This window comes from Tyto alba, unplaced genomic scaffold, assembly GCF_018691265.1.
Source record: "Tyto alba isolate M040663 unplaced genomic scaffold, T.alba_DEE_v4.0 Super-Scaffold_38, whole genome shotgun sequence".
Classification (NCBI taxonomy): Eukaryota; Metazoa; Chordata; class Aves; order Strigiformes; family Tytonidae; genus Tyto; species Tyto alba.
This window is the reverse complement of record NW_024881313.1, coordinates 36,436,437-36,450,672: the sequence shown is the minus strand read 5'-3', so window position 1 is coordinate 36,450,672 and position 14,236 is coordinate 36,436,437. Positions and strand designations below refer to the sequence as shown.

The window sequence follows — 14,236 nt, the reverse complement described above, 5'->3', positions numbered from 1 at the left end:
TGCTTCTTGCCAATTTGCATTTCACCTAGCGCTGGACAAAACTGGTTTGACTGAGATAAGAACTGACACAGACATCTCTCTTCAAACCCCACAGTGAACCCAAGCCTCTTAACATCCCTTTTTCTTCTTTTTAAATTAGAAAAGCTTCTGCCCTTCCTGGTTTCAGTGCAGAAGGGAAGTTTTCACTCCATAAATACTGGATTTTGTGTCTGGGCAGGAGTTGAATTATGGGATCATCTGATTAAAACCCCACATTAAATCATTAATGAAATGAGCCGTCTGATTATATAAGTTGTATTCCTATTATTTCTAACTTGGCCACCAGTGGAAAGAAGCTGGAAAGTCCAAAGAAACAGCCAACATTGTCTGTGCTTCACACTCACCCCCAGCTTAATGACTAAGGAGGAAGGGAGGGACAGCATTTCCCAGAAAAGTGGGGACCAGCACTTATGGGCAGTTTCTGATGAAGAAAGGAGCCCCAGGAGTGGAGGCTTTGAGTCAAAGAGGTTTGGGTGGGAATTGGTAGAATGTTGCCGACTTTCAGAGGGTTTTGTCTAACACGGCTGTCTGCACTTAGAGGAATCTCAGCATCCTTTGGGTTAACTTTTCTGATGGGAGAGGTTGGGATGCTGGGAGAAGCAGGGAGCCAGCTGTGTCTCACAGCTGGCCAGCTGCCGGTTTCCTGTGCTGTTAGCAGGCAAGTAAGATGTTTTCCAAAGGGAGCAATGTCAGTTTTGTTAGAAAAAACTTTACCCCCCTGAATTCTCTCTCATATATAAACATCTTTTACTGGCTTTGTTTTCAGATTGTTGTTGTTTTGATGGTGGAAGGAAAAAAAAACCTAAAAAAATAGGTGAGGGGAGGAGGTTTCACTTGGTTTTTCTTAGATATGAACCTTTCAAATGTCATAATAAATGGAAGGAAAGGTCTTTTGGTTAAAGATCTGAACTGGAATCATCGTTTTGGCTTCAGTTCCTGATAGGCCTGGACTTCACAGTAGGTGGATCAGGAACCCATTCAGAAAATTGTCTAGCTCCTCTGTAGACACTAGAAATATCTTTCTGGATCTGGCTTTTAATGTGTGTGGGTCTCAATAACCTTCCAGAGAATTGTGATGAAAAATGTCATTTTTTGTCCTTACTATTTGTCTTCTTACCTGGAAGCTACCTAGAGGACCTAAGAGTGAGATGAAGGTTGCTCAATGCACTCTTGGTAGGTACATGAGACCAGATGTACTCAGTCTTCCCCAGTCCTTCAGATATATCTGTGTTCAGGAAGAAGTGAGCATGTCTGACTCCTATTGAGTGCTGCCAGACTGTGTGTGCGCGCTCAGTTGGCAGAGAGGTGATAGGACTGTGCTCAAAACACCCCCAGAGGTACATACACCTCTCTACCACCTGTGTGAAGAGCCAGGGTCTGGCAGCTGTGGGCTCTGGGAGATCTGGATGGACCTATGGTCCTGCCTAAAACAACAATTTTTGTGCTCTTACTTAGCGTGCAAACTGTTCAGGAGAAGGACCATCTCTTCTTATGACTTTATGGTGACAAGTGCAGCTCATGTCTCCATGCTATCACAACACGAGCAATAAACATACCTTCTGGCAGAGGATAATCTATCTTTGTTCTTTTCCTCCTTCAGAAGAAGCTTCTTCCATGGCTTTGTGCAATAGTTTCTTTTATTTTTCTTCTTATCGTGGCTCAGTTGTTGTGCCGAGTTGAGGCAGCCATGGCACCGTTCCTTCCCAAAGACGATTTCCTACAGCTGAGGAGAGGAGCACAGGAGAGTCTGTGGCCTACAATCAGTGCAGACTTTTCATTCAGAGACAGAGAAGAAAATGCAGTCAATCAAGTTGCTGTTGTTTTTAACGTAGTACAATCATTCAGTCTGTCATGAGCAAATGCAAATCAGGGGAGCGCGCTGGCGAAGCAAATGAATGCAAACCACAGGAATCAGTGAGCCGTGTTTTCTCTCGAAGCTGGGTCTTGATTTGTAAGCAGGATTGACTCCTATGGGAAAGGATGATATGGGTCTTGCCCCTACACAAACACAATCTGTCCCGTGGCCACTGCAGCAGAACTGAGCTGCTCAAGAGTCATGCCCCACAGGCCAGCCAGCTCTGCTAGGATGTAACCCACTGTTTTCATTTACATTGGTTTGGGGTTAATTGGCTTCAGGAGGTTGCCCTGTAAACAAGCTGAGTTTGAAAATTGCCTCTTGAGCAAAACCTCATCTACCCAAGCAGTAGGAACAGTGAGCATAGCTAAGGGTATTCCTTTTTTCTTTTCACAACTGGTAGATATGGTAGAGGATAGATGAGAGACCGTCACCCATCAGAGGGGCAGCTGGAGATATCAAAACCATCTGAGGAATCCCCAGACACCTTTGTGTGGGCAACTGAAACCTACCTCTTCCCCTTACAGGCAGCAGAGCCTAGAGACCTGCTCAGCTATGTGTAGATATTTGGGTCATCAGTTGGATCACTCCATACGTTCTGCTGACGGCGCTGGCTATGGCTCCATTGACCTTTATGAATCTGAGAGCCTGGGGCCCTGCCCTGAGATACATTTCAAGTGTCTTAATTTAGACCTGAATCTCATCCTGAAGTGGAAGGGGTTCATTCCTTAGGCCCCCAGTGTACCTGACCTGATCTCCAGTGGCTGCTCCAAGAGGGCATGGGTCTCCTGGAGGTCCACTGTTGTCTCTGCCACCCCTTGTGCCATGGGGGGAACAAAGCAGTATTGATATCAGGTCCAACACCCCAAGGAATTTTCTTCGCTTATGCAAACAGGGGAAAATTAAACCCACACCAGAACAACGGTATCCTATCCAGTCTTTGCTAGGTTGTGATCCCACACTTTGCTTGACCCCTCCATGAGCATGGATAGCCTGGGAATGGGGGTCCATCCCATATAACTGTTGATAACTACAGCTGTGCTGCCTTCATAATCAGCAGAGAGACAGAGACACTTCAAGGTGTGGATTATCTGTATTAAACATCCACTGGTGGTAAGAGGAACCCAGCTAACTAGCACGCTTACTGTTGTATCCAATTATATAGTTCTTTTGTTTTTTCTTCTTCCTCTCTCTCCTAGCTCAGACTGCAGCATGACAGACGGTGACACAAATCTTCCAACTATCGAGAGAAAGCTGGGACTGCAGATATGGGGCATAGAGGTATGACAACAGGCAATGATGGCATATGTCCTCTGCATGTGAGTGTATATACGTCAAGAAAGAGATACCCTTGAAGCAATCTGGGTGAGAAAATTAGTCTTACAGTTAAGATACGGTGGTCAACAGGAGACCTAACATCTGCCTATGCAAAATTCAACATGTTATTGCTTTGGTTTCCTGCTCTGTAAAACAGGGATAATATTGACTAAGGAAACATAATTGTGGTGGGACTGAAGCTGTTCCTCCAGCACTAGAGGCTTTCTCACCTCCTTCAGGAACAAATGCAAGGCTGCTTTAGCACACCAGAAGTGAATTGCCTGTTTGACCAAGAAGAGGGGTTATGCATGGGTAATCTCAGTCTACACCAGCAGCTGTCATGGGGAAGGCACCCCTTTTTGCAGCAAAGGCATCCCATGGACTCTATTTGCACTTCATCCTTGTCTTTCGTGCTCTGATCAATTGATTGCTGCAAGGAGAGATACTGTAGCCTGCAAGGTCACCTTCTGCTTGTATTCAATTTTGTATTGGAACTGGGCTGTGCTCAATTCTGCTTTTTTTCTGGCCCGATTCACCAAGAGCATTGCCCTGTAACAAGATGGGGCGTAGACTGAGGTGCAGAATCCACTCAGGGGAGCAGTGGGAAGGGGCTCCAACATGTTTCCAAGTGGTGGTGGCCTTCTACAGGTACCAGCTATGTTGCAAATATCACAGGGTCTTTGCCTTTCCATTTCTCTCCAAAGCACTGTACTAAGCTTCTTTCCAGAGGATCTGTAATTAGAGACCTGTTGGTTCACAAAGATCAAGCTGGTATGCTGGGAAACAAGTCAGGCCACCAGAAGAATGTATGTCTCTAATTCCAGGGAACCCAGGAGTTGCACATGTACTGGTGGGTGGGACATCCAGGCACCTACACTGGGCAAGCATGCATGGTTAATTGTGCACTTGTACCAGATGAAGTGTGCCATTAGGGTCTGGAGGGGTGAGGGACACATCAGTGTCCTCAAGTCTGTCTTTTCTCAGCACTGCTAGTTGCTATGAATCCCTGGCAAAGTGGTTATCCTAAAAAGGCTCCAAAAGTTAACCTTAAACTTAGGGGTACTGAGTAAAATCCATGACCCAAAACTAAATGTAGGTTGAGATGTGCTCACTCCACTGGGAAATTCCCTACAAATGCAAGCTCTGGAGCACTTCAGCCTGACCTCCAGGTCTTCTTGCTCTCAACCTACAGGGTTGTAGAAAAGAGAGGAGACTAAAACATACTTGTCAATCTGTCCACGCACCATTATGATTTGCCCCTTCTCACCCCTTAGTACTTGTGGGATTTCCCTCATAAGTGACTTTTCCCAGCTCACAAGCACAGCCCTGATTCTTCCTTCTCCAAAACCTGATTGTCACCATAGTGTTTTGTGCACCCCAGCTGTTCTTTTTCACACACATCAACTTCTGACTCTGAAGTTCTATCAATGACCCAAACATTCATTTCTTTACAGAATATGAAGATGGTTCCTATACCTGAAAAGGCTTATGGGACTTTTTTTGAAGGAGACTGTTACATAATTCTGCACGTAAGTAAGGCCAGCAAACCCTGAGCTCTGGTAGGCAACTAGTTCAACCCTTTTTTGTTTAGCTCTGACTTGGATCCTAGACACCCTCACTGGTGAGAGCAGCACTATGGGTAAAAGTGGTTGTGCACGTGCGCTCACCATCTAATCACATACATAAATTCAACACGACTGTTGCAACATCACTGTGTTTAGTAAACCATAAGTCCAGAGGAACCATTAACTTAGTAATTCATTAAAATTATTTACCTTCTAATCAACTGAGTCACGTCCAGACACGGCAAAATGGCCAGTACATTCCTGGCAAACTAGCTCAAAGCCCACATTTGCATGACTTTGGGAGTCTTTTGGGGGTGTGAGAGTTGGCTGACTGGGGGGTCTCATTTTCAGCAGATGATGTGGGTTGTGGAGGTGTGCCACCTACTCTGTGTCACGCAAGCAGCAGAGATGTTCTGCAGCCCTTCTCATGTCCCCATTAGGACACTTGATCTGTCCCTCCCAAATTTGGTCCAGACCTACTTGCAACCAGCTGAACCCAGGCTAGCCAGAAGCATGAGGAACTTCTGAGAACCAACTCTGTTATATGGGCTGTGCAAAGTGTCTTGTGTTCCTGAAGCTCTATGGGAGGATGATGTGTTGCACTCAGTTCCCAGACTTCCTTCTAAATCTCTTCATCTTCATTGAACAATCCAAGCCCCATTGCATTAAGCAATGTCCATATGGTAGAAACCAGAAGCATTTCCCACTTCCTGCAAACATCTCCATCAGTCAAGAGATAGCAAAGCCTCCACTATCCCACAGGAACCAAATGCACATCTACTATACATCAAGCTAGGAAAGCAGGCTGGAATAGGGATGCAGAATGAGTGTCCTGCTCTAATTCACCGTGTACGTGCTTTTATGCTATCTTTTGAGTGCTAAATCATTTTGGTGGAAGCTACCTCAAGACATGCTTAGAGTGGAATGTGAGTGTCCTTGCAAGGAGCTGACTATAGATATCACTATAGATTTTTGATGCTCATAAGCTCAGCTTCTGTTACAATAGCTTCCCCAGGTAGAAGAGCCCGTAATCAATCCACAGCTCTCCTTTGCCCCTGCAGACAGAGAGTAAAAATACTAATCTTTACATTCTGCGTCTTGACTGGAGGCTCTTCAAACAAAGATAGTCCACAGGACAATGGGACTTTGATCATCTTCAATAACAATGTATTAAATTGAGCGATTTTGCAACAAATTAATTATTTGTGCCTAGAGGAACTAAGCTGTATTTTATTCAAGTTCGTCTAGTGTGTTTCACTGTGGTATCACTGCATGAAGCAAATAAACAGAACTTAGTGTCAAATCCAGTTTATAAAATGAGCTTTTATTACCTTTCCCAGGTGTCCCTGATAGGGTTTAACACAGTAGGTGCTGAAAAATAACTAGCACAACTCACGTAACGATGAGCACACCTGTTCTCAGATCACTTGCCTCCTCTTTCCAGGCTGTTGGGTTTTTCTGTAATAAGATGAATCACAGCATGCACACGCAGGCTCAGCTCCATTTGGATTTATGTCTGTTTTGCAAGTCAGCAGGAATTCAGAGGCAGTTTGTGTTACTATGTGGTGTGATGAAAAAGAGAATGGGAAAAAAAAGGATAGTATCTCCAGGCAAATAAATAACAGCGTATATTACATTTTAAAAGGTGATCTATGAATCATAGAATCATGTAGTCATTTAGGTTGGAAAAGACCTTTAAGATCATCGAGTGCAGCCATTAACCTAGCACTGCCAAGTCCACCACTAAACTATGTCCCTAGGCACCACATCTACATGTCTTTTAAATACTTCCAGGGATGGTGACTCAACCACTTCCGTGGACAGCTTGTTCCAATGCTTGACAGTCCTTTCGGTGAAGAAATTTTTCCTAATATCCAATCTAATCCTCTCTTGGTATAACTTAAGGCCATTTCTTCTTGTCCTATTGTTTGTTACTTGGGAGAAGAGACCAACACCCACCTTACTACAACCTTCTTTCAAGTAGTTGTAGAGAGCGATAAGGTCATTCCTCAGCCTCCTTTTCTCCAGACTAAATCCCCCCAGTTCCCTCAGCCGCTTCTCAAAGGACTTGTGCTCTAGACCCTTCACCAGCTTTGTTGCCCTTCTTTGGACATGGTGCAGCATCTCAATACCTTTCTTGTAGTGAGGGGCCCAAAACTGAACATAGTATTCAAGGTGCAGCCTCACCAGTGCTGAGTACATGGGGACAATCACTTTCCTAGTCTCATTTAAGTTTTAAAATGAAACTCTTTAAAAGTAAGACAGGTTGAACACATTGATTTTTGTAATTGCACATGTGCTCAGTTTTACTTGATAACAAGAGTTATGAAAGCACATAAGACACAAACATGCTTCTGTGCAACATGTACATAAGCCACACAATGCTCTCCCAAATCAGGTCCCTGGCTCCAAGCAGAGCTCCCAGGGAGCATCCTAATGGTCCGTCATTTCCCCCCTTCCCTAGGATAAAGGAAGAACTGGGAGAGGCCCTAGGAAAGGGCTCCAAGGTCACTTGGTTTTGGCAGGTCTTCGTGGCCAGTGTTATTGTTTGAAACACACATATGGGCTGTCTCTTCATCCCAACTCATCTTTCCCACCTATTCCAGACCAAAAGAACCTCTCGTGGCTCCGCTGTGGATTTGCATTACTGGATTGGCAAGGATTCATCTCAGGATGAGCAAGGGGCTGCGGCCTTGTATGTCACCCAGCTGGACAATGCACTCAGGGGAAACCCCGTGCAGCATCGGGAAGTGCAGGGACATGAGTCTGAGACCTTCCAAAGCTATTTCCGCAATGGCATTATGTGAGTAGCACAAAATACCCTGCAACGAGGTGGGTCGTGATCCCTGAGGTTCCCTCTGCTTCTCTACATCTCAGAGCCATCAACATTTAAAAAATCTAAACAATATGGATTGGCCCTGAAGTTGGTCAAATTTCAGAATTAAAATTTCCTATTTTGAAAAAATTTGTTGCAATCATTGAGTCTGGAACCGCATCATTCTGTTCTACAGATCATTTTCCCAGATGTTTGCTGTAATTGCATCTTAACCTCCCTTTTGTTCACAGCAGGGTATTTCTTCCTCTCCTCCACACACTTTAGATTAATATGCCCCTTCAGGGCACTTCAGACTAATACCCACCTTAAAGAGAAGTGCTGATTTGGCTCATACTGGGAGTAAGATTCCTGTAGTGGAAGCAAAGTTTGACTCTGAACTTCTGCCATCTAAAAGATACTGTTGAATCCAATCCTGTGGTCTTTGCTCCCTTTCGGGTCTTTGGAAGGTGATTGCAACAGCCATCCTCCAGGAGGACCTTCACTGGCAATAAACAGCCTAAGTGCCTTGCTTGTAAACAGCTGAAGAAAACTCATATGAAACCCCATCCTTGGTTAATACCCTCTATTCCAGTCTGTTTTTTGATACCTCTGTACTGTGCAACTCTATAACCTCTCACGAGTTTCTATGGGACAAAAAAATGCTTTTATCCTCATCTTAAAGATGAGTAAGGGGCAATAAAGGACTAAAATTCAGACCTTCAAAAACATGTAGGTTCAGAAGTCTATTTGGAAACTTATCTACCTCTGAAATCAGTATGAGTTAGACTTCATCTTGATCTAAACCATACCCCTAAGGTCAAGCAGGAAGTCTGAGGCAGAATGAGAAATTAAAGAAGACTCTTTCCACTCCTTGTCAGGTGGACTTATCACCAGAGCATCCTTCTGTGGATATGTTCAACTGGGCCAAACAAGTCTAAAGTACTGTGAAATACTCCCAGGCCTGACCACACTTGCCAAACACTTCCAAGCTATGGTAAAATACATCTATTACCCACATGGCAAAAGCTGTGAGACTCTCAGTAACTGCCTCTTTTTCCCTATAAATGACAATTACATTGTGTCAATTATTACTGTAGCATGAACATTGGTTCCATTTTCTAAAACTGTCTAGGATATGTGGAAGTGGGTTAGCCTTCCCCAAAAAACAGTAAAAAGCCCTGGGACGTCCTTGGAGTACCATGTCTTCCCATGATGTGATTATGTCTTCCTTGCAAAATCACATGGAAAGGAGGGGATGGCATCATGCAGTGAGGCAATACAGTGCTAACAGCAGCTATTGCAAAATGTGCATTCAAGGATGGAAAAACAAAATTGGTAGACTAAATCTGAGAGAAAGACAGTGTCCTGTACCTGTTTACAATAGCATTTTGTTTTACTTATGGCAACAATTTCCTATCTAAGCTACTTTTAATAGAATAACTCTTTTGAAGAAAACCAAATTTTAGCAAAAAGTCTGTTTTCTGTAAAACCTCTTTATTTTTTTAATTGAATGTTTATGGCATATTTCAATTCTGAGGTGGCATCGGTGTGGTTAATGGGATTTTCAATTTGGTTGTGTTATGTTTCTGTTGCCACACCTGACCTGCCTGTTCACCTACACACCATCTCCCAAGACGCACAACAACAACACAACACCCATGAGAGGCAGACGGACACCATGAGGAGTCACTGTCTGACCAAGGACCATGAACAGTAGAGTGAGGCAACACAGCAGTTGACATTCCATTTTTAGGACTCTGAGATTATACTGGTCTAGATTTTTTAGTTGTCACCAAAAGCTTGAGGTTTTCTCAGAGGATAGAAGGAAAGGTATTTTCTAACCAGCTCTAACTCTTTATTCCCTGCTACACAACAGCTACAAGAAGGGAGGAGTGGCTTCAGGATTTAAGCATGTGGAGACTAATATGTACAACATAAAGCGTCTTCTTCATGTCAAGGGGAAGAAGCATGTGTCGGCCACTGAGGTAAGAAGAAAAACCCTCTCTCTTTATGGATCATTTCACCTTGCCTCTCCCCCTACACCCATTTTCAAACAGTCTTGCTTGCTAGATAGCTCATCTCTGCTCAGAGACCCCTACTACAGGATAGTTTTCAAGACCTCACTTGGGGATTTGGTATTATCATGAGAGAAACCATCGGGCTCAGTGAACAGCTGAGCGCTAGAAAAAGGAGCATGTCATTGCAGACTGGTTGTTACATCCCCAAGGGCAAGTTTGCAATGGCAGGGACTGGTCTCCTGCAGCTCTTGTCCTTCCCGGTTTGCCAGATGCTTTCATTTCCTCCTGACAGGTAGCACTTTCCTGGGACAGTTTCAATAAGGGTGATGTTTTCTTGCTGGACCTCGGGAAAGTGCTGATTCAGTGGAATGGACCCAACTGCAGCATTGCTGAGAAATCTAGGGTGAGTACAAGCAAAAGCCACTTAGTTTACTAGCGGTATTTTCTGATGCTTGGGAAAAAAAAAATAGAGAAACAGAGCTCAGTGTTCACATAGTGAAAATCTCAGCAAAACCAACAACAGAGGTGAACAGAGAAAATCATGGTAAACCTTCCACTTTCCCATCTGCTGGTATCAGAGGCCCAGGGAAGTGCTTTTCTCCAGTTCAGACCTGGCCTCAGCTTGCTTTTCACAGGTGGCTGTGGACATGTCACTAGCTGTGGCTCCAGAAAAGCACCGAGCTCCCTCTGGGGAGGTCCATCTCCATCCCTCTGTGCCCTATAGTTTGAATGACATAGAACTAAAAAGTCAGGAACACCAGTAGTTTTAGCTGCAGTAACAACCCAAGAGGTAGATGAATTTTAATTTTTTTTCTTTTTTTTTTCTTTTTTTACATCACAGGGAATTCCAGCTTGGTCAGTGTGAGACAAGTAGGAATACATAACCTGAGTGTTGATAGGTCAAATCCATAGCTCTTAAGGCACTTTGCGATGAGGTCATTATCCTTATTTTACTGATAGAGGAACTGGAACACAGAGATGTAATAAAGCAAGATACATCAATAGTTCATCAGCAAAGTTGGTGGCCAAACTCTTAGCCAGTCATTATACACATTAAAAGCAGGTGGGTCTGCTCTTCACATAGTATCACCTGATGAGCTAGGAGAGGGGGGAAGCTTCACAGGGAAGGTGATTTTCCAGGAGACAGTGGCTGGAGGAGAAGATCCAATGGAAAGTGGAGAAGAGACAAAGAAACTCTCAGGACAAAGAGAAGGAAGAGCAGGTAGAGGGATGACTGCTGTGAGGAGCAGACCATGGTTCATCTCAGGCCTGGCAATCAAGCAGGTCATTTCCTAGGTCTAACAAAGAGGGGCCCCTTTCAAAGCTATTGTGGTAAGAGTCATGGAAAAAAATAATTCAATGGAAAATATAGGTTTCAGCCTAATTAGTTGCTTGGCATTTCATGCTGCTTTTTTCACAGAAAACATACATGTTTTTTGAATACTTGAAACATTTAAATGCAAAATGTCACCCCGGGGTTCCCAGGGTCCTGCAGCTGTGCAGCATCCAGCCTTGTTGTCCTCAGCATGCGTGCATCTCTCCTCCAGGCCATCTCACGAGATCATTGGACCTGCTTATGCACAGTCACACAGGGGCAATGCCTGTTGTGGCTACCGCATGCCTGTGCCCTGCGGGAGCAAGCACCAGGAGTGACTGTAATAAGCAATATTTTCCTGAGTGTTAGTTAATAAGCAGATGTTATAGACACATATATCCTCTTTTTTAATAGCTAAATTAGGAGGACACTAGAAGCTTCAGAGAGCTGTGGTAATCTGGCTTGGACTATTGGTGCTCAGTCATTGCTTTAGGTCTGAATCATGCTGAATTTATTGTCTGGATCGGGACTTACCCCCTGCTGATCTTGTGTAGGGTCTTGCACTGGCTCGCAGCATCAGGGACAGTGAAAGAGGTGGCCGTGCTCAAATTGGCATCATTGACAATGAGAAAGACTCCTCAGACCTCATGCAGATTATGAAGATGGTGCTGGGTGAGAGGCGCGGGGAGCTCCGAGACGCCATCCCAGATGCGAAAGCAGATGAGCTGCAGAAAGCAAATGTCCGGCTCTACCAGTAAGTCCAGGGATGGTCTCCAAACCCTATCCTTACTTATGGCAAGCTCTGTGAAGCCTGACTCTGCTCGGTGACTCTGTCTTTCAGTGTCTATGAGAAGGACAATGACCTGGTGGTACAGGAGATAGCCACCCGGCCCCTGACGCAGGATCTGCTCCAGCACGAGGTGAGAGAAAAACATCAGTCCTTACAGTGGGAAAAGGATGCTGTGGCTTGCTTTATTTCCAGCTGAGCACCTGTTTCAGTGGGATACCCTATTTCCCGAAAATTATCAGCCCTTCCATCATTCAGGTTTATCAGGCGTCCTCTGAAAACAAGACTTAGCCCTACTACAAGCTCAGTGGCCAGAGGTAGGTGATGCATTGAAGCTGCTCTAACAAGAGATGGCAAAATGACCCTCTCAGCCATGGATGATATTAGCTTGGCAATCAGAGTCAAGGAGAGCTGTGGGCCAGGAATAAATTCCAGATGGAAATAAGTCTTCTTAATAGCTGATGCTCAGCAATAGTCCTCCATCTGCAGAATTCAGAGCAAATAAATACTCTGCTTCCAAAATCATGAAGATATGTTTTCCTTCTGTAGCAAGTGGCTGGTCTCAATGACCCACCCTGGAAGGACATCCGTTACAGACCCTCTGTCCAAAGGCTTTCAGAAAACGGATGCTTTCCTAATATCCTTCTAGCTAAAATTTGGCAGATAATTGCTCATCCTTAATTCTCTGCAGTGCAAAGCAGCATGTTCCAAAATAGTGTTGTGCTGCAAGGCTCCAGCTCCCTTAATCACCCTGGTGTCAGCCTTGTTAAATCCCAGTCTCCTTTTACAGGCATTTGAAGCTTTTGCTTTTCACGTCAAAGTTCAGTTTGAAAACCAAAAAGCCTTTTGTCCCACAGTGGTTTGTCAGTTTGGAGCACCAGATCCTTGCAGGGGAGATAGGCTGCTTGGCAGCCATCTCATCCTCTTTGGGTTCGGGATCTTACTGCATTCACAACTATGTTCCAGATCAGGGACACAAAGTAGTCATGCAGAAAATGTCTAACTTGGACTTTTCCTGCTCCTTCGGTAGCAGATTTTGCATAAATGAGCACCACCATCAGCAGTGCTGAAGCACAGCAGGTTGAGGATGATCTTTCACTTCTGCTGGAGCCTTTTGGAGTTGGTGTTTCTGTTGGTTTTGGAACATCTCTCATGAGATGGTAATGGCCAGTTTTGAGCAATGCCTAAGAAAAATACATATTTTAACTCATTAAAGTTAAAGGGCAGCTGCCTGGCTCAAATGTGCTCAAAAAGTCAGCGTACCCATGAACCCCTGCGCTTTAGGGTTGATGGCAGTTGTAGTCCATTTATGAACGACAGTAAATCCATCCTTTGTTGCCTCTGCTAATGGATGCATCAGGATTAGAGCTCTGCAAGGAAATGAGCTAGATCTACATCTAATCTAAATCTTCAAGAAGTATCCAATCTGAATAGGCTACAAATGAGGACCTTTGCCTGCGCAGAGCTTTTTACATCTGGTTTTTCTGGTTCACCTCAGGACTGCTACATTTTAGACCAAGGTGGTTTTAAGATTTACGTCTGGAGAGGAAAAGCCTCCAGCCTGGAAGAGAAAAAAGCAGCCTTCACTCGAGCTGTGGTGAGTTGTAATATAGTGCAAACAATATCGTGGGAGGTTAACTAAGTGCTAATCTAGATCTGACCACTAATTACAATTAAGTGTAGGTCTTGAGGAGCTAACCTGCGTAATAACAGAGAGAGAAGTTAAAAGTCTAAGGGAAGCGTGATGACAAAATTGTTAGTCACCAAATTGCACTAGAACTAAGACCTGCCACTAAAACTGGGAAGAAATTCATCAAAGAAAAGAAGGTATAGGAGAAAATGCTTTGTTACACGGTAAATGAGGGACTTCTGGAATTTGTTGATTCAAGAGATGGTGGAGGTAGAGAGTACCAGCAGGGATGGGATTAGACAAATTCATGGTCCACTGGTCCATAAACAGATATTAAAGGGGCTCTAACATCCATGACCCAACATTGTGAATGCCAGAGGGAGGGAGGGGATCACACTGAAGATAGCCACGAAGCTCATGTTGTGCTTACTTACACCTTGGGCAAGCCAGTGGGGAGCTCCATTACTTGGGCTCTCTGGAAAAGCCAGTCCTTTTACGTAGGTGCTGCAGGCCTCAGCCACAAGTCCATTACAGGCAACAAGTCTTTTTCAAACACCAATGTGTCTTGGCCCAGGTTCTGTGTGTGAACTTGAAGATGATACAGGGCTCTTTCACTGGGTAGATAGAAATCTGTTACTAACTGCTATTAATTCAGAATGGCCAACCTGAGACAAGGCCAGGACTTGTGTTAAGGTAGATCATACCAGCACAGTGCCCTGGCACCTATGCTGCTCCTCCAGATGAGCTGCCGTGAAGTTAGTTTCTGGAAGAGCGTGCCTCAACACTTCCTTTCAGAAAAAAAATAGCCTCAGGGATGCCTGAATGAGTAAGGCATTTGGCAGTTTTTTTACATGTTGGCACACTGAAGTGAATGCTACAAGGGAACTTAGCTTTT

General features: G+C 44.4%; 1 protein-coding gene across 3 annotated transcripts in view; it reads left to right on the top strand.

Moving 5' to 3' along the window:
• Window positions 1-14,236, top strand: part of VILL (villin like) — a 45,713-nt gene that overhangs the window by 17,776 nt on the left and 13,701 nt on the right. For 2 of the 3 annotated variants that reach the window (XM_033002847.2, XM_033002848.2), the window contains exons 2-9: window positions 3,094-3,175; window positions 4,666-4,740; window positions 7,383-7,579; window positions 9,468-9,576; window positions 9,902-10,012; window positions 11,479-11,678; window positions 11,766-11,844; window positions 13,210-13,308. In XM_033002847.2, coding sequence (XP_032858738.2) covers window positions 3,094-3,175; window positions 4,666-4,740; window positions 7,383-7,579; window positions 9,468-9,576; window positions 9,902-10,012; window positions 11,479-11,678; window positions 11,766-11,844; window positions 13,210-13,308 — 952 coding nt within the window. The remainder of the gene's footprint in view (window positions 1-3,093; window positions 3,176-4,665; window positions 4,741-7,382; window positions 7,580-9,467; window positions 9,577-9,901; window positions 10,013-11,478; window positions 11,679-11,765; window positions 11,845-13,209; window positions 13,309-14,236) is intronic. The other variant, XM_033002849.2, reaches the window with a different exon arrangement.